Genomic DNA, 20,851 nt, shown 5'->3' on the forward strand with positions numbered 1-20,851 from the left:
AGAAGCATTAAACAGCCGCCTACGGACCCAGGTTTTCTTTGGCTGTGACTTCAGGTGATGACAGGCACTTTGCCAAAAAGCAGAAGCCATTGTGCAAACCACCAGCACCACCAGCATGGTACCTAGGGGGGCGAGAGAGGTGCTTTTCGGCAACGTGAGTGTCCTCCATATACCACGGAGTCTCTGATTGTTCAAGAACATTCTTTTGTTTGTCCTAAAAGTCCAGTATTGTTAAAAGAAAAGGCGGAGGGAAGTGTGAGTAAAGAATGGCTACCATCTGTGGAGGCAACTGAGAAACCAGCTATTTGTATTTCCTTCAAACCCTATTAGGAACAGACTGCCTGTACTCTTTCAAGGAGCATAAGCTCCAATTTTCTGGGTGCTTCCTATTGCTCCCACATCCCTGACTCTATGAGGTGACTGCTGTCACTATGCCTGTGCGACAGCTGAGGACTCTATGGCAACTGCACCTGATCCAACAGCTCACACCTGAAGGAGTCAGGGTTTAAGCCTGGCCCACTCCTGCTTTTGGCCAGACAACCTGAGCTTCCGGGATCCTACGTTGGACACTCCTGCTGTCTCTTCATAGTGATCTACGAATTTCTCCAATTTCTTTTGCATAAGTTAGTTAAAGATGGATGCCTTGTCACTTACAGCTGAAGGCGTCTTGTCTAACAGGGGCTTAATTTATACCAAGGACTGTGGTAGATTATGAGCACGATCCAAGTATGGTTTGAGACTGTGTTGTTCACTGGTGTAGCTTAAGCACTAAATAAGCCCAGTTTCTGGTACTTACTCGGCACTAACAAATAAATGTGGAATGCGTGATTTGACAAAGTGTAAAAAAAATCCATACTCTTCAACTCAACAACGAAAACCCCCAAATAACTCAATTAATAAATGGGCAAAGGCTTTCAACAGACATGTCTCCAAAGATGATATACAGATGGCCAACAAGCATATGAAAAGATGCTCCACATCACCAATCATTAGGGGAATGTAAATCAAAACTATAATGAAATACCATCTCACACCCGTAAGGATGGCCACTGTCAAAACAAAATAAAAAACAAAACAGAAAACACCAAGGGTTGGTGAGGATATGGAGAAGCTGAAACTCTTGGGCACTGTTGGTGGAAACGCAAAATGGTGCAGTTGCTATGGAAAAGTGTGGCAGTTCCTCAAAAAGTTAAAAAATAGAATCACCATATGATCTACTTCTAGGTATACAAGGTCTGACATTTAAGTTTGCGAACTTGTTGCAATGATGTTGCTAACCTTTTGTGATATTAAAGGGATGGGATTATTCAATATGAATTTGTACCAACTGGACAGTTAACCAAGTTTACTATTTGCAAGTGCTGAAAAGGCTGCGTGAAAAAGTTAGACGACCTGAACTTTTCGCCAACAATTCATGGCTCTTGCATCACAACAATGCCCCACTTACATGAGGGATCTAAAGTGGTCAAACTCATAGAAACAGAAAGTAGAACGGTGGTTGCCAGGCTTGAGGGAAAGAGAATGCAAAGTTACTATTTAATGGGTATAGAGTTTCAGTTTTGCAAAATTAAAAAGTTCTGCACACCCATTGTACAACATGAATATACTTAACACTAACGACCTATACACTCAAAAAGAGTTAAGATGGTAAATTTTGTTTGTTTTTTCACCACAGTTGAAAAACTTTTTTTAATCCACAGTCTTAACCAGGATGCTACGTTGACTCTCCAGTCTTTCTGAAATTATACGTGACTTTTTTCCCTCTAGTGGCCAGAAGCCATTTACAGAAATAGTCATTACAGTGGGAGTTATCAACCAGCACTGCGTGTCACTTGATCTTTCCTCATGACATACCAAGAAAACAAAGGACCAGACACTGGAGTAAGGCAAAGGAAAAGAGCTCACAGGCCCCATTTTTAAAACTCCAGCAACTCGGAAAAGGTGTGTAAGGTGTGTAAGGAAAGGATCTTGATGTAAATGAAGATCTGAGATTCCAGGATATCCTCCCAAAGGTCACACCAATTCAAAAATGAAATCAGAACATTCCCAAACCCTGTCTCCCTGCCATCTGGACATGTGTCCCCCTCCCTAGGTGTGTGAAGGTTTCCCAAGGCACGTACTTTTTTGCCTTATTTAGGCCTAAGCTATCATTCGTGATGCAATACTGCCTCTCATGGAAGGAGACAGTTACTGCCGACCCCATTTTGCAAAGGAAGGAACGGAGGTCAGATGGCAGGCCCAAAGTCCTAGGGGTTCGGGAAGCAACAGTGTCACCACACAACCCAGACTCACCCACCTGCAGGGCTCCTAACCCAGGCTGCCCTGCGGTCAGCCGTCGCCAGAGAGCTGACCCTGGACACTATTCCTAAACAATGCGCATGAAGGCTCATGTGGGCATTATGGTCTTTGAGCCTCAGTCTTCTCATCTGTAATGTGAGGAGGCATGGGCGTCAGAATTACTTTTCTTTCTAATATGAAAAGATCCAGATAATCTAAGTTATCAATAACTTCAAGGAAAATTTATTGAGCTCCACAGACTCGGTGGGTCTTCTGGGTTTGATTTCAACAAATTAAGGCTGTCACGTTCTCAACTCAAATCCCGTTCAAGTTTAATAATTTCATAGAACTGGAATGGGGAAGGGGGATCACCAAATGACCACCTGGAGTTCAGAGAAAAGTGATTTTATAATTGGGTCCATTTCCAATAAATCTGAATACTTGCTACCATCAAGATTTGTGACAGAAATGTGTTTCCATTTTAACCTTCTATAACTAAATATATTACAAATGATTCTCAGTTAAAAATTATTTTTTCCTACTATCAAAGTACCAGTACATTATGAAGTTGAAAAAGAAAAAAGGGGAAAATATCACCTATCACCATACCTTTTCCCAACTTCTATAGAATAGCAGTGTTTTATTTTTTCTCCATGTATGTCTCCATGTGTATTTTTTTCATAGTATAATCTGAGTAGTCACAATGAAATATCCATATTTGGTTACTATTACAAAATCTATCCCTGTATCCAACAGATATCAAATACCATCTGTGAACCAAGCCCTATGCCAGGTCCCAACTCTAACAAAACAGTGTTCCTACCTTCACTGAGGTTAAACTGGGTTTTAGAAATGTGCCGCCAATGCTTGCAGGGGCTGGGCACATTTCAGTGGCTGCAGGAGTGTGTGAGTCCTCCCCGAGGCCAGCTTGCCACATACCACATGTCTGAGGCTCTGAGGTCCATGGTGAACCCAATGGCTCACCAGTCTTTCCTCGTCCAGGGCACCTTAACTACCTCTAACCGCTGAGCTATGTGACAACTAGTTTGCTCTAAGAATCCCAATTCTTATCACAGGGTAAAGGTAGTAATCAAACTCTTTCTCAGTAGAGGCATCTTTGTCAAAAAGTCAGTCAGCTTCTATCCAAGTACCTCTGGTAATAAGAAATTGACACAGTTGCCCACACAATTTTACCCACTTCTGGATAACCATTACCTTAAAAAGCTGGTGAGCCCCCTTCACTTTCACTGGCCCTGTTCCCACCTCCGCCCCACAGCCCAGATAATATCCTGGGTGGGTCCTTGCTGCCACGTTGGTAGCACGCTTCTCCCATCCCCTACGGGATGGGTTATCATGAACTGAGCCAATCAGCACTCAAACAACTGAAATAAAACCAGGTTGGCAGTCAGGTCACTGGATGGCTCTGGAGCTAAGAGGTCATACAGACGTGGGGCAGACAGTGATGAGCAAGCTGGGAAAGCTGGGATACAGAATAAAGAGACCAGAAGCAAAAAGAATCGCATGGTCCCAAAGAGAGGGAGACTTGCTTTGTTCCTGACAACCTCATAGTTTCCAGGTCTTAGCTTTATCTAGATTTCTACAAGTCTCCTTCTGATTAAGCTGCTAGAGTCATTTTGTTCCTTTCAACTAAATGATCATTGACTAAAACGGCCTTACACTCATCTGTTTCCTGAGCATTCCCTGAGCACCACCTATATGCAATGGGCGTTTGCGGATGACTAAGGAGCTGAAAACAGCTTCCTCTCTCAACAAACTAGAAAAGTGTTTGTTGAATAGGCAAGAATAGAAGATAATTAGGGAAAACAAACAGGTTGGTAACAACCAGGTTTGGTTCAATGGAAAGAGAAGTGAATGTGGATATGACAACCACGATTCTAGTGCATTCTACCACTGACTGCCTGTATGACTTTAAGTAGGTTCCTTACCCTCTCCGAGTGCTGGTTTCTTCATCTGTAAAATAAGGAATGTGGAACAGATGCCTCTCACCCACTTGCTTTCAGGATTTCTCGAAAGCAGTGGACTCAACACCTCCTACACATCCAATAACAATGTCTTCAGGAGCCGTGCGAGTTGTAGAAAATCTTGTCTACGCCAGAAGTTTACCACTTCAGCTAGGAGACTACACAACACAAGCAGCATGCTGAAGGAGCTTGTGGTCGAGTGACAGAGTCAGGGCGAAGGGAGGCTTCAAAGAGTTCCTCATCCAGAGCATCATGTCCAAGAGAAATGTCTGGGATGAGGGAAATGTTCTAGAACTGTGCTCTCCACTATGGTAGCCACATGTGGTTCCTGAACACTTGAAATGAAGCTCGTGTGAAGAACTAAAATTTTTATTGTATTTAAGTGCAATTAATGGACATTTACGTTTAAACAGCTGTATGCGGCTAGTAGGTCCTGTATTGGACAACATAGATCTAGAGGCTGAGATAAATAACGCAAGACAAAGTAAGCAGCTGTCTAACAGGGAAAAACACAAAAACTTAGGGAATACCAGGAAGGGAGAGGCGGACGATGCCTGAGAGAAAAAAAGAAATGGTGACATCTGAAGTGACCTGAAAGGCTAAGGAAAAGTCTGTCAGTGTTAAGGTATTGTGGGCTGGGTGTAGAGGAGAGAAGATGAGCAGCTTTTTGGGCAAAGGAAACTAACTATACAAAATCACAGCTGTGTGGAGAAACACAGCACACCGGGGAGAGGCCAGGCATTCTTCCTGGGCAGCGCTCCAGCCCCTCAGCTCACTACCCCCACATCCCTTCTCCTCTTCATCCTTACAACAGTGGACATTATACAGGTGGTAACGTGCTCAGCCTCAAGTCACGTCTCCCAGTCTCCCTTGTGGCTACAAGGGGCCAGGTGACACAGTTCCAGATAACGAGACCAAGTGGAACTCTACTAGGGGATTCTGCAACAGTTTTGCTCTCTTGACATAGAGGGGTTGTCCTTTCCTCCTTGTTGCTTCCTTCTTTGTTCTGATTGGAACTGGGGGGGAAGCTGAAGGTGGAACAGCCATCTTGTGACCATGAGGCATCCAAGATGATGAAACAGAAAAATAGGAGGGGTCTGGCTCCCAGGTGACATCATGGATCCACTGAACCAGCCTTGCTCTACCATCATCCAGACTTCTTGTTATGTAAGAAAAATCAATCCCTCTTTGTTTATGCCAGTGTAGTGAGATTTCTGATACATTCAGTTAGACACAATCTCTAAATGATGTCAAATTTGGTACCTGGAGGCGAGGGACTGTAAAACGTGGAACTGGCAGTGTAGAGGAAATTAAGCAACGGGAAAGGAGGAAGAACCTCCATCAGACAAATGGACATCTGGTGACTTTGCTATATGCTGACAAAATATCGGGTAGCCTACTGTACATTGGGACATATACCAGTCGTGACTGAGACTGTAGTGTCTCAGGAATAACGAGGGAAACTTCTAGAACACTGATTTCTCTGAAGGAGAATGATGACTCAAATTACACCAGCCATTTTGCAAGCAAAGAGAAACAAATACCATTATGTTACAGCAGGTATTCCACCTACGACCTCCAATCTAAGTCCCACAGTTTGACGCCTTGCATGGCTGCCAATTGTTCTATTATCCACCCTCCCCCACCAACATAAGCCCTGGCAGGAGACAAGGCTGTTGACAACAGGAAAAAGAAAAACTTCCTCTCAGTAATTGTTTGGGGAAGATGCTGCTGGGAAAAAAAAAAAAATTCCAAAAACCGAACCCTCTTCATCACAGGAACCATCATGAATTGAAAAGTTCTCAAGCTAATATACCTGGACAGGAAATGAACCTCAACACTGCAACTTCCTGTGGTAAACCTATTACATATTCTCTCAAGTATAAAATGCATACTTTAGTACTATAAATTATTTTCAGAATTGTATCAGACTGTAATTACAGTGTTCCTACTTTGGTAAATGATGTTTAAAATCTTGTTAGTACTCATTCTGCAAATATTTTCATTTATATGAAAGTGATAAAACAAACTTACTTGGAAAAAAATCCATTTACAAAAATTCCATGCAGTTTAATGCATCGCTTGGCTTTATCTCAGGGTTTTACAAAATCAAGAAGTTGGTGAACGTGCCAATAGCTGTAATTCTGGGGCCCCTGGCTCATGTCTGGTGAGACTGCACGGCTGTGCATTTCTCTCTGGGAGATATGCATTCTTCCATTTAAATAAATGAAATTAACAGAAATCATTCAACTACTAGTTCTGTTTTTAAAGTTAGGATTGCCAACAAATAATGCCCAAAATGTGTGCTGTACTAGCAAGAGTTAACCTTTAATTTTAGGATACTTCCAACATAAGAATTGTTCTTTCACCCTAACACAGCCTATCATCATACAAACACTAATTTAAGCCAGCAAACCAATCAAAACTCAATAATTTATTCCTAAAAGTGTCAACAGTTCATTACTGTGACTGAGAGACGAGATTTAGAGTTGAACCAAGTCGTAGCTCTGAGAACTAAACGCTGTGGGAACTACGGGCAGGTCTTTCAGTATTCCCAGCCTCGTATCTAATATAATGGGCAGTAGTCCCTACCGCGTGGAGTCGATGTGAGAATTGCCACCTAACTGTGTAAAAGTGCAAACACTAAATGCTTAATACATGATAAGGATAATTACAATGGCTATTTTTAATATTCAAATATTTTCAATATTCTTTATTGCAAAGAAAACAGGATTTGTTGGCTGTTTCACAATCTGCCACAGAACACATTTCTAATTTTCAGTCTGTTTATTTTACTAACAACCACTCAGGGCTTTCTTGGCTGGACTTTAAACCTAAATAGGATGTGCCCTTGCCTATCAGCAGCTATAGTATAAGAAATTCAAAGGACCTCAAAGTGTAGTCTTCAAAACTTCAGTGTCAGCGTCACCTGGAAACTTGTAAGAAATGCAAAATCTCGGGCTCCACCAAGAGAATTCCATTCCACATTCAGAAATGTTAGGGGTGAGGTCCAGCAATCTGTGTTTCCCCAAATCCTCCAAGGGAGTGTGGGCATACTCAGTTTGAGAACAGCTCAAAGAAATGTAGCCCTGGGCCAATGCCACTAACCTGTGGCCCTGTGACTGGCCCCCCGGGATGGGGAAAGCTGTGGGAGCCCTGACGGAGGCATCCCCTCACCCCTCACTTTCCTATGCACTAGTAAAGGCAACACAAGAGTCTCCTGCACCCTCCCTCTTGGTCTGGAGCAGAAGGAAGGCAAACGAGGCCAGGTAGCAGGGAAACCTGGTACGGGGGGGTGGGGGGGAACCTCGCCCACCACCACTGATCTGACCATCATTGTGGGCAGAATCATGGCCCCACAGAGACGGAGGTTCCACGCCAGCTCACCCCTAAAATCCCATCTTAACAAAAGTCCAGACAAACACATGTACATAAAAGTTCGTAGCACCACTATTCATTAACAGCCAACAGGTAGAAACACTCCAAATGTCGATCAACTGGTAAACAGATATACAAAATGTGTTTGAAGTCTATATATATATATATACAATGGAATATTACATGACCATAAAAAGGAATGCAGCACAGATATACGCTACACGATCACCCATGGAAACATGCTAAATGAAAGAAGCCACATAAAAAGGACCATATATTGCATGATTCCATTTATAGAAAACATCCAGAATAGGCAAATCTGTAGAGACAAAGCTTAGTGGTTGCCTAGGATGGGGGGATGCCTAGGCTGTGAGAAGTGACAACTATGGGTTTCTTTCTCGGGGGGAAAAATGGTTTACAATTAGAGTATGGTGATGGTTGCACAACCCAGTGAACGTAGGAAAAGAATTGTATACTTAAATGGGCAAATTGTACAGTATATGAATTATAGCTCAATAAAACTGTTTTTTAAACAAAACAAAACAAGCCCTTGCTTCTGAGGACGACCTCCCCAGAGCAAATCTAACCTTCCCAGCAGCGCTGCCCAGGTCGCTTGTGTAGGCTGTGGGGTAGCAGCGAGCCACTGTGGGGAAGGCCAGGAGGTGGCAGCAAGCACCTAGGATGCAGGCGCCATTCTCGGGGCCGCCTGAGTGCAGGGTCAGGACCTGCAGGACCCTGAAACTGAGTGTCTCCCTCAATTCTGTACCCAGGATGCCTGCTTGCCTCACCCTAGTGCTGCCCTGATTTTGAGGGCAGACATGTCTACAAGTTCAGACATGTCTACAGATTTTATCTTCCTGAAAATATTTTCAAACTACTAATCTGTAGGCTCCCCAGTGCCTACAGATTAAAGTTCAAAGGTGACAAGTCAAGACCTTCCACTTTGGACTTCAATCCTGCCGTGACTCGGGAGTCAGCTTAGCTGGAAGGAGGAATTCCCTGCTAGCCGGGACGCTGGAAGCAGGAACTCGCCCCCCCTTGGGCCCCAGGGCCTCCAGGCCCAGGCACTCAGCACTTGGCTCTTCTTAGGGAGCACCAGAGGTTGAGACGATGTCTTTGTATCACCAAAACCCTTATCGCCAGCCTTTGCACCAAGTGTAAGGACTGCCTGTTTATAAACAACCAATGGTTAACTAGGAAAAGCTCAATCAATGCTAAATTACAATAGTTGTCAGGCACCAAGATAGCAAACCAAAGTAAAATTTGGCCACTCACTATGGCTTCCCCAACATCTGCAATGATGTGTCGAGAAGTACAAATACCGGGGGGAAATCTAGTAGCTTCAAACTATGGACAGTCAGATTCCTGGCTTGTAATATTTTATATTGAACCTGGTCTTTATCCACCACAGAAAAGTTATATGGAAAATAAATTAAGAACAAGCTTAAAAAGTCATATGTCTGGCAATCCGAGACCATTTCTTTCTTCCTTATTTTGCCCACTCCCTGTAGACAAAGAGAGAAAAACATCTCCATTTTAGAAGGTAGTTCTCCATTCAATTAAGTTGAAAATCAGCAAGGAAGATACATACTGCAACAAAAATAAGACCAAAAACAAAAATAGGAAAAAAAAAAAAAAAGAAACAAGAAAGCACACTTTTTTGGGATGAAAGAAAGCAGGGCCATCAAGACACAGGGAGCAACACTGCCACCAAGTGGTGAAAATGTCTCAAGTCACCCTGTGATGTCAAAACCAGTGGTCTCAATGGGGGCAGCAATCAGAATCCTCTAGGGAAGAAAAAAAAAGAATTCATACCCAGGCCTCATCCCCAATTGACTCGGTGAGGCACAGAACAGAGGAGAAGATCCAGCTGTATTTTAAGACTCTTCCCAAGTGACTGGTGAACAGTGAAAATCGAGAACCGGGGATTGAAACAAAAGGTCATGCAGATGTCACTATGATGCTTATATTTTAAGTTTAACTTCCTGACATAAGTTTTATGTATCATTTATTTATTTATAAGTTATTCTGCTTATATCATCCATTAAAATTTCTTAATGGTATATAAACTCTTGAATATTTGGTTATATACAACACAAATCAGTCATTCTGCAGTATCTACATTTTTCATAATATAAAACGGTCATTGTAAAGACTCAGATTCTGTTCCTTAGTTTTATCATTACTATTTACATCTACTACCTAAGCCAAGAGACTAACCTTATAATAAATTAGGCGTACTGACACAGCGGTACTCACAACGCAAAATTCCTTAGAACTTTAGCCTCATTGGACTATTTGCCTATACAATGAGTTTCAAACTAATAAATCTTATCTATATTAGCTGGGTTTTCCTTTTTTTTCAAACTTTTTTTTTTTTAAGACAAGGCACGTAAAGCCTGAATACTTCTATTGTTGGTGAAGTCTGTAAACGCACAGTATAATATGAAATGCTTAAATGAGGTATTAGACCAACACTGCTCTTTGGCACACAGAGGTAAATAAGAGGATCTTCCTCCATCCCGTAGTCAAGAGATACCTAAAAAATGATTTAACAAAAAGGAATTATCTTTTGTATGATACTCGTACACTAGGAGGAAAAACTGTGGAGTATTTCTACGAGAAAGTATTAGTCAGAGTTGATTTTCCACATTTTTTGCAGGCCTCCATTAAGTCAGAGCCCACAGCTAAGAAACAAACACCACACACTCTGTGCCCTGTGTGCCACCCAAGAGACAAAGTAGCACTGGAAAATAAAATGGGAGGAAAGAGGCCGAGCGCCCTATGTTTGGTTTCATTTGGCACATTATCAAATTTTTCATTATCCCTGTTACGTTTGCTTTTTTTTTCTTTTTCTTTTTTTCACTGCACTTTCCCACCCAGGCACTAACTCTGTTTCTCCAGGCAGCACAAATCTTTTGAAAAAACGTCACTGATGACCCAATTTATTTGAGGTCTGCGACACTTGGGTTACGTGACTTTTGGGGTCATGTACAGTGACGCATGGCAGCAGGGACGTGCACAGAAGGAGACCTATTCCAGGACTGGAAGGTCTGGGCTGGACTTCGCGTGGCCACTTGTTCTCAGCCTGGCTACTCACAGCAGACGGCATCCCTGGGGAGCCTGTCAGAAGTGGAGACCCTCTGACCCACCCAGACCCACTGCATCAGAAACTGACTTTTATCAAATCCCCAGAGCACGCCAAGCACATGGGAGTTTGTGAAGTGCTGTTCCAGACCATGGTCTGGATCAAGGAAACCACTTCATCTACAGGTGTGTCTTTACCGTCAGTGGAGGCCTGGGGTGGGGATGAACAGGGAGGAAGCTCTGAAAACGAGGAAGGTTACGGACATCACTAACCTCTACTCAGAGGAACAATTGTATCTGCCCTCAGCCATGCTCTACAAACGCAGTCTTAAACACACCCAACCTTCAGCAGCTTTGTCCTGTAACAGATTTAACTGAATCCCCATAATACCACCCTCTATAGAGTTTACAGTTTCCGAAGTATGAACCTTCCATATACTCAGCATCTCACAAAGCTTTCACCCAAAGAACCCATTACACAAAGGAGACAGAAGGCATTTTTCTGAGTTTTCTGGGGCAACAGCCAGAAGTGGCTACTGCAAACTTAATACATCACTTAAGCTTTTGCTTTAGGTTTAAACAGCCATGCAGCTTTTAGCATTCTACTTTCTGATCTACCTGTGTTCGTTTTATTACAGAAACATCTGCCTTGCCAAGTCCTCAAGTGCAGATTGGTGATTCCCCTATTAATCGTACAGCTTCCCTTCAATGTAGTGCGCTATACACCTGCCTACCATGTGACAAGCAGAGACCTACCTACCCTCTGAGGTTGATTGAAAACCATGCCTCCCGGACTTTGTTAGTGGGAATTCCTGTAAGAGACCAATTGGTCTCTGTTAGATTAAAAAAACAAAACAGTTTGGGATTTGGGAATGTGCGCTGGTTCTATACGCTGGTCCAGCAGGACCATATGAAAGTATGGTGCATATGTAAGTAAATTTCTAAACTGTCCACTACTTCAGATAAGTGTCTAAAGTATAACATCACACTCTTGCCACTTAATTATTTCACAAGGACTCTGTATATGGAAAGTCACATAGCCCTGAGTAAATGACAGGCTGATTTTACTTGAGATAGTATTTGCCCAGTCTGATCTCTCCACCTCTATCCACACTGCCTAACTTTGTATTTTCTCCTCTTTTTTGCACGATATTTAGCTGGAGCTGCACACTTTACTAACATCCTTCTCTCCAGGTTTTCGCCCATCTATAAAAATCAGAATCCCCCAAATTACAGAAAATTCCATTTCTCCTTCACTTGTATCCTTATCACTATGCCAACACCTTGGTTTTAAAATTACTGGTGGTTTCTTTTATTAGTATTTTCCCAGTGGAATGAAATGGATGGGACAGTACAAATATCCCTGCCTCACTTTTTCAGTTTGAAGAAAGATTAAAAGGCTTCCTGTCTGTTTAACTGAAGTTTGCACTGCCAGAATATAAAATAGTCACAAGCAGCCATTCTGAAGGCCTGAAACATTTTTAAAGCACTGTTAAGGATTCCTTATGTGTATGCCCTGCATTAGTCCACGTCAGAGCTCGTGCTGACCAAGGCCATGGCTGCAGACACTTGGGCTGCCCACAGGTCCAGCCGCTAAGGCAACAGGCCCAGTGTGGGTCCAAGTGGTCCAAGGCCACAGTGGAAGATGCTGGAAGGTCTGCGCCTTAAAGACAGGGAGCAGACAGTGACAGAGGAGGAAGATGGCTGATTTAGGAGAAGAAAATTCACAGATATTAAGAAATCAACCTCCCTCCCTGCACATTCCAATCCCAAAGCTAACACAGAGGGAGGGAGGGCAACTGACTGAAGGCAGTCCATACATTAAAATGCTCGGACACATGTTGGTGCCAGGCCAATAGGGAGCCACATGGACAGAATGAGAACACATGCCCGACACAGGTGCCTATAGTGAACCTCCTTCGGGACGGAGCTCCATAACAGGAAGTACACACGCAGGGCCCCCAGGGCTCACGCTGAGCATCTCTGGCCACCGCGTGTGGTTCTCACTACAGTGTGAGCTTTGGGGCAGGGACCCACGAGCTCCAGTCCTGCCTCTGTTGCCTGCTAGCTCTGTGGTTTGGGGAAAGGGATTCAGGCCACTCCGTGACTCTGTTCACTCACCTGTAAAACAGGTGTAGTAAAAATGCCAACCGTCATTAACTTCACTGGGAATTAAAGGAAGTAATTCATGTAAAACACTTGCCATAAACAAGGGCATAATAAGTGATTATTATTATAATACCAATTCAGTCTTAAATGCTTTTATTCTCTCTTCTCTCTCATACACAGAGTACCTACAACAATAATTTTAAAAATCCAGAAGGCATTTCTTTATTTCAAAAAGGGAGCAGAGAGGCCACGTGCCTATAGAGAAACCGGAGAATGAGGAGACAGTTAAGAAATCACTAACAAATAAGTTTGTAAGAATCTGAGCAATTCATTTGTCGTCCTTGAAAAGTCATAAAGCCTGTGTAGACAGGATGAACCTGATGATAAAGATAACGGATCAGTAAGTGCTCGAGTTTGTTACAAGGAGATAAGCGCGATGGAAAAAACTCAGGATAAGGAGATTAGGAATGTCTGGTGGTAGGAGGGGGAGGGTGCAATTTGAGACAGAGTGGCCAGACAGGCTCCACTGAAAAGGTGATTTTAAGAAACGATCTGAAGCAAGTGAGGCAGTTAGTCACGGGAACATTGGGGAAAGAGCCATCCAGGCAGAAGGCATAGCCTATGCAAAGGCCTCAGGTCGGAGCATGTGTGGCGAGAGTGAGGAGCCCCAGCGGGACTTTGTCAGAGAGGAAAGGTGGGCGATGTATCATGCTAGTCACCTAGTGCTGCCTGGGGTCTCTCAGGACACCTTCCTGCAGGACGCGGCGGGAAAACCAACAATCGCTGAACGGTATGGGGCCTGAAGAATCAGAGCTGACCGTGGACTAGGAACGGCAGCAGGAACAGTCTCTTGGGGTCAGCACTTTTATCAATTACTTAAAGACACAGAGGGGTTGGCTCATCAACTTCACACAGCTCTCTACAATGGACCTGGTCACCAGAATCAAGCGTGCAAACCATCCCAAAAGACTGGCCAAACCCGATGCTGTAACATTTCACAGGTATGACTTGTTTGGGAAAAAACTTTTAAAAAGCCCCTTCTTAGGGAAGCTAGAAATCAGGCCAATTTTAAAATGAGAGTTCATGGGCCGAAAGGATAACATAAGCGTCAAGAATGGGAGTTCATTATTTAAAGCAGAAACAGAATATGACGGTGACCCTGCACTAGGCGACCAGCGGCCACTCAGTATAAGGAAGGGGAGCACTGTAAGGGCTGGGCATGGTGGGGACGCAGTGCCGGCGTGGGGTTCTCCAGGGACAGTGTGCTCAGAGGACAGTGTGACCGGAGGGGACACAACAGGAAAACTGTGAGGGAGAAGGGAAGATGTCAATTAGCCTGGAGAAGAGCTTTCAAGGAAACTGCTTCCACCGCCCTCTACCATCTGAAGAACGGGCACTGGAGCCAGCATTCTGTGTGGCTTCAGAAGCCAGAACGGAACCATGGATGGACCGACAGGGCGCAGGACTAGGCTCCACCTAAGATCATCTGAAAACTGAGAACTGTTCTAAACGGGACAGGCTGCTTCACGCAGTCATCCAAGGCCTTCCTACGTCCCCGACCACTGCACCAAGCATTTTACATGCATTCGCATCACACGTGATACACTGAAACACACTAAATACACGATCGCACTTCAGTCCCCACAACAACTCCCTGTGTAGTACAGCTTACCGCCACATGGGCTCACTATTTTTAGACACCAAAACTTCACTTCTGGGTTCTTGCTGTTCTGTTGTTTCAGCCACAAATCACTGCTCAGTTCTCTCTCTTGGGCTTTCCTCTGGTCCGTCCCCCACCAACACACACACCCTCCCCCACCCTCCCCCCTACACACCCTCCAACCTGGCGCTGCCAACGACCTGGGAGGAAGAACCCTCTGTAGCAGGTGGGCCTCTCCACCGTGGCAGGGGATGAGTGAGGCAGGGCCATCCCGCTCACGCTGGCAGTGAGGGAAATCAAACCCCTGGCCGCTCAGCGCAGTCGCTCCTCCGAGGGGCTCCGCAAGGCAGGAAGGTGCACAGTGGCAGCTCCACGGCTCCCCCACGACGAGAGGCTCAGGTAAGAGAAGCGTCCAGTTGGGAGCACCAGAGGGCCCTCCACACGTGGGAGGCGATTTTATACTGGAAACATTCGCTTCACTGACTTTCTTTCTAATCTTACAAATTCTGAAACCTTTTTTTTTTTGTTGTTTTTAAATGTCAGTGGAAACATCAGTCTCCCTTATCTCAATCAGTATGGCAGGAGGGATAATTAATCCTGTGTCACAGGTAAGAAGTGCAGATAGCTTGTTCCAGTGCCTGGTTCCTAAGGCGAAAAGCTGGGACTTGACTGCAGTCCCTCTGCTACTGATTTCAGGAGAGGACCCGAAAGGAGCGCTAAGGTCCTTCCTACGCCCATCTACAGCCGACCTCAGACCTTCTCATGCTGAAGAGGCCAGCTCTCCACCTTCTTATCAATATGTGAGTGATCCCAGGGCCCCCTCAGGTGGACATTAGGGAACTCCTTTGAGTACCATTTCCATTGGGGAAGATGGACAAACCAAGGGCTCCGTTCTTAGTTCCCTAGAAACCATGGTGTCCAGGGTTCAGGATTCTGAAGGGATCGGCTCAGTGCTCTGACCTCTAGGGCAACAACCCATTATCCCATCTCATTCAGGCCAAACTTGTGCCCAACTATCAGCTAGCCCAGAATAAATACACCAAATAATCCTGTCATTGCAAATATCACAAAGAAGAATGAAACTTGGAATTAAACATCCATCACTTACAATACTCCCAGACTACACCGATGAAAAAGAAAAGCTTCCAAAAAGAGAAGGTGGACACAAATTGTGGCACTTTTCCTCCTTCCCTTTGCTACGGCTTCTACCCACTGTAGTGACACAAAATCACATTCTCTCATGCAGCCCACAATACATTCTACTCGCCCATTTTATGTTGGGGTTCTCCAGAGAAGCAAGCATTTGCCAGCACTGACTAACCTTCTGACTCAGGTCCTCAGACACGGAGTGAGAGACGCCAGCGCCCATCCGGAAACTCACATTTCCCACACGGGAAAAGAGAGGCCGTTGGGTGGGGGCTGCAGAAGTCACCAGCCACTTCCTCAGAGGCCAGAGCCGCTTACCAGGAGCACAGCCCCCCGGGGCTGCACATTTTACAGCCACCACCCTAGCAGACCCTTTTGTATAAGAAGTTTCGAAAGGAGGGAACTGGGTCACACAATCTAGGCGATTGTTTTCTCCAACATGAAAATGAAATCTTTAAAACTAAACTTCTAAATTGGTACAAATTGAAAGAACTCAATTTACTAAGAATTGTTTTTTAAATCTCACTGAGTTTATAACCCGGCCTTTCCAGCACTGCTTTACCTCGCTCCTGCTGGGGAACAACAGTACAGGGAGCTTAAGACCACTGCTCCCATCTAAATGAAGGTAACCAAAATCATGTTATCACTTGATATCTGACATGTCTTTAGGTTTGCAAAGTACTTTCACATTTGTAATTTAAAGCAATTCCATGAGATAGGAAGAGCCAATATGACTATAACTGTATTACGACTGAAGGGACTAAGTATAAGTGAAGTTATACGATGTAGGTCACAAAGCTAGCTGAGCCCAAACCAGGCTCATTTAACTTAGCAGTGGATTCCTTTTTTAAATTAAATGTTAAGGAGAACTCTGGAAAAGGGAAAGAAAGGAAGGGAGAGAGTGAGAGAAGAAACAAGAAAGAAGGGTGGAAGGTGAAGGGAGTGAGGGAGGAGGGGGAGTAAAGGGAGAGGTCCTCCCATAATGCCTCCTCCCCTGCAGTCAGGTGCATGGAACCTTGTCTGAAGACTCTCGGAGTGGCCTGTACTACTTCCTAAGAGACACACAGAAGTGTGTCAAGGGACGAGAGCGAATCTGCACTACAAGCGACCAGAGGACCTCAAGTAATCGCTGGAGGTCTGCTTTGTTTTTTTAAGGAAAAAAATATTTTTTGATTAAAGAACACTAAGGAAAGTAAACATTTGTTGTTGGAAGTTTATGATAACACTGCAGAAAAGAAAATATTAATTTTAGTCAAAAGAACTGCATTTAATAACTCATGTTTTACAATATAACTCAACACAAGAAGGCCTAAAGACAGACTTCAGCATATTATACATTTCTTTAGGGGAAAAAGAAGGATGAAAGGGCACAGACAGTCCTCCTGTGTCACCAGACTGAGTGACAGCAACGGACCACACACGGAGCATGACAAATGTAACCAGAGCATTGGGATGGGGGGGGGTAACTCTAAAAGCACACCGTATTAAGAGAGTGTGTAAACCTACACCCAGATTGCAAAGAAGGAAGATAGACAAGCTTGGAAACACAGGGGGAAGAGAACTGGGGGATATGAGGCGGAGCCCCTCAACATTCCCACAGGCAGAATGGTGAGCGATCACAAAAACTCAGTAGAGGCGCTTTTTTAACATGAGCTGTTGCGAGCTGCTGAGTCCTGTTATAAGCTTCTCCGGAATTTGGGAATCCTCCGGAAATAGAGATAGGCCTTGCCATTTAGAGCTTCTTACCCAGGGAGCTTTAAAATCAGGCACTGATTTTCACTTGAAATCCAACTTCACCTCTTCTTCCACCAAATGTACTTTGGTTACAGGTAAAACTCACGCCAGAATCTAGCAGTTTCATTTCAGGGGTGGGCCTTACCTTCATATCTGCTGGGAGAATCACACGCTTTCTGTGGGGTTGCCACTCGGAGAAATATCTGCTGCCTCCACGAGTGTCTCCGTGTCTTTACAGAGGTCCCAATGGCCTCGCCAAGATGGTTGGCTTTGGATTCTAAATCCCTATAATTACAAGATAATTGATTTATGATTGGTGGGGAGATATAAAAATAGGTATTTTAGTTTGACTTTTTTTTAAACAAAGCACTGTATTATAAATTATCTTATCTTTGTATAAAAAACATAATTAGATAATCGTGTAAGTTAAATCAAACTCACAGTGAGTCAACATACCTAAAGTACTGCTTTCTTACAGGATGCTTTTCACGTAAAGAGTAAGATTACATGCCCTTAATTTATTTGTATTGTAAAAGGTATTAAGATATATGCTCCAGGGATCATTAGCTTCCAATGGGACCTCTCTTGGTGCCATTTAATTAAAGAGGAACCGCCTAAAGGGGGCGCTGTTCCCAGGGCTGTAATTTTCCCTGGTCTGTCAGTGGGAATATTTTCTCAGCATAGGTCTGTGTCTCCGTGGATCACCACAAAAAATTTTAAAAGTTAAATTACACAGAACTATCAAGGCAATAATTACACGGTCACTTGCTGATGACTACTGTCTTAACATTTATATTTTTAAAACTACAAAACAGAGTATATTTATCAATATACATAAATAACATCTAATCATTAATGCTCTTCCTATTCACAGGACAACGTGGCGCAGACCTTATAATTTACATATACCTACAACTAAGCCATCACCTGAACTTACAGATCAGCTGTCCAGCCATATGCTCCCTATCCAGAGAACCTAGAGAATGGGTTAAGATTTTTCTTTTAATCTTCTGAAGACAACAGTATATTAATAAACTAAGCCTAGTCAAAATTAGAGAACTGTACGTTAACTGTACGTTTTTATAAATGACAGTGAGAAAAAAGTATAAAAAAGAAGATACAATAGATTTAGCTAAAAATGATTTTTCAAATGACAAAAGAACAACTGATAAATCCCTGTATATCTAACAATAATTCAACACTTCTACACAGGCTTGATATAGCTAAATTAAACCCTACCTTTTTGTGTTCATAAAGTCAGAGGTGTTATTTTCATCTACAGGAGCCAGAAATTTTAGAAAATTTGGCACAGAGGAAGAAGAATGAAGTTTTTTCCGCAGGGCATTACGGTAGGAGATGCTGAGAGTTTGGTTGAAAAAAGAGTTTAGAGTAAAGAAATACAAACACACAAAGTATAAAACATAAGCTTCAAAATGAAAGAAACATTTTAGTCCTAATGCTAAAAAATTAAACCAAGTAAGAAATTAAAAATAGTCTACAAATGAGATTTCACTTTCATTTTTCAGTCAATAAAATTCCATTTCAAATTAATGGAATCAACGAATTAATTTAAAAGTATCAGTCTATTCAGTTCTGCAAGATGAATAAATTCTAGAGATCTGCCATACAACATTGTGCCTATGGGTAACAATACTGTGTTGTACACTTTAAAAATGTGGTAAGAGGGTAGATCTCTTGTTAAGCATTCTTAACCAGAATAAAAGAAAAACAAAACAACAAAAACTTCAGTCCATCTTCCAAAATGACTCCTCCTTTCAAATTGGAAAAATAATTTTCCTAAATTAATGAGGAAGGTTCTCATATGGCACAAACTATAGTGTATATGGTCAAATACGGTTTTGTTAACGTGCATGTACATGTGTGTGTTTGCCCTAGTGTACACTAGGGCAAGGGAATGTGAAACTAAGTATATGAAAAGGACTTGCCATCAAAACTTGTTTTCATAATAATTTTGAGAAAATTAATCAATAGGAAAATTAAGTCAGTTCGAATGATAGACTGAAGATAATAAAAACAAAAACAGACACACACATGCATGTGTACACACACACACACGTGCGAGCACAGTGGCCCCAGGTTCCCTCCAATCAGCACATCTTCTCTGTGTGAACTTCCCAGGAAGACAAACGACAGTGAACGTGCCATGCGAGTGTGCTCACCTCTTTGGCACAGCATTCCCACTTTGTTCTCCACTCGAGTTATGTTTTAGGTACTTAAAAAAATTTGGTGAGGAGGCGGAGGGGTTAAGACGAGGTGGAGGAGCAGGAGCTGAAGGACCTGAGCAACTTTTAGCCTCGCCAACAGGTGGATGATTCCCACTAAATAGCAATTAGAGAGAAAGCATGGGGGGGGGGGGGTTAGAGGGAGAGAGGGGGAAACGCTGAAGGGAAACATGGAGGACACAGGAGACCATGGGCGGTGCTGGTGTCTCACTACTTATACAGGGACGGCACAGAGGTAGGGGATTGCTTTCACTTTGCTTCTGCATCCCAGCTCTCATTGGCAAAGGTAGATTTTAGTAAAAAAAAGAGTGTTGTGAAAAGTCATAATTGATCATTTCCCACCTATCTCTATACCCAATGGTACTGTTTCCTCTGTTCCCTTTTTAGGAACTGATAGGGAAAGAAAAATGTTTTAATTAAAACAAAAGCAAAGGGAAACAAAATCCAGAGTTTTTAAAATACATCTCTCTTTAAAATGAACAATAACCTGCCTTGAATGTCACTGTCTCGTTTCCCGTACGTAAATGAGAAGAGTTCACAAGGGGTGCAGAAAGCAAAATACTAGGTAGGCTAGAAAGGGAGAGAGGGAGGGAGGCATTAGAGAAAGGAGGGAGAGAGGGGGACGTTTCCTGGGCCTTCTCAGCACCTATGTCCAGCATCCTCCATTAGGAAGCTTCACGCTTGGGGGAGAAGGGAAATTCACTGTCAGGGATACTCATTTCCTAACACCTCTCCCTCGTATGAAACACCAGGTTTAGCAAAAGCACTAGGAAATCTCTAGACAGGAGTATCTGCATTACCATGAAAAATGCCAGAAATAGAGGAGTGGGAACACAGTGGAGAGACAGAATACAAGTACATACTGTGTATACAGGGCTTTCGGAAACATGACAAGAACCTCGTAAGGCCTCAAACTATGCTTGTCTCTAAAATGTCGTATTATTAAATACTAGCTTCCGAAGTATGTCCTGCTGGGGGATCACGGCTATCCACCAAATTCCAAAGAACCAAAACAACTATTTTCAATGGCTGACTGAAAACAAAGCTGAGGGACTCTGTTACATCGTTTGAGGATTGTTAAGGCTGTCACTTCTTCAGCGGAAACATTTCAAACACCCCCATATGGACTCTCCATCAGCCATGTATGACCTCCACTGATACACATGTCCTGTGGCTTCTGTGGTCACCAGGCACAGGAAGGCGGCCACTGTAGGCAGGTGTGACCCTACTTCATG

General features: G+C 43.4%; 1 protein-coding gene across 4 annotated transcripts in view; it reads right to left on the reverse strand.

The window, feature by feature from the left end:
* TBC1D1 (TBC1 domain family member 1) overlaps positions 1 to 20,851 on the reverse strand; it is a 209,885-nt gene that overhangs the window by 58,310 nt on the left and 130,724 nt on the right. For 2 of the 4 annotated variants that reach the window (XM_019741932.3, XM_088792515.1), the window contains exons 12-14: positions 19,554 to 19,712; positions 18,613 to 18,732; positions 17,519 to 17,658 (exon numbers count right to left, since the gene is read on the reverse strand). In XM_019741932.3, coding sequence (XP_019597491.3) covers positions 17,519 to 17,658; positions 18,613 to 18,732; positions 19,554 to 19,712 — 419 coding nt within the window. The remainder of the gene's footprint in view (positions 1 to 17,518; positions 17,659 to 18,612; positions 18,733 to 19,553; positions 19,713 to 20,851) is intronic. The other 2 variants (XM_074322281.2, XM_019741934.3) reach the window with 2 other exon arrangements.

The sequence above is a fragment of the Rhinolophus sinicus genome, chromosome 1 (assembly GCF_057876585.1).
Source record: "Rhinolophus sinicus isolate RSI-liver-muscle chromosome 1, RSI-T2T, whole genome shotgun sequence".
Lineage (NCBI taxonomy): Eukaryota > Metazoa > Chordata > Mammalia > Chiroptera > Rhinolophidae > Rhinolophus > Rhinolophus sinicus.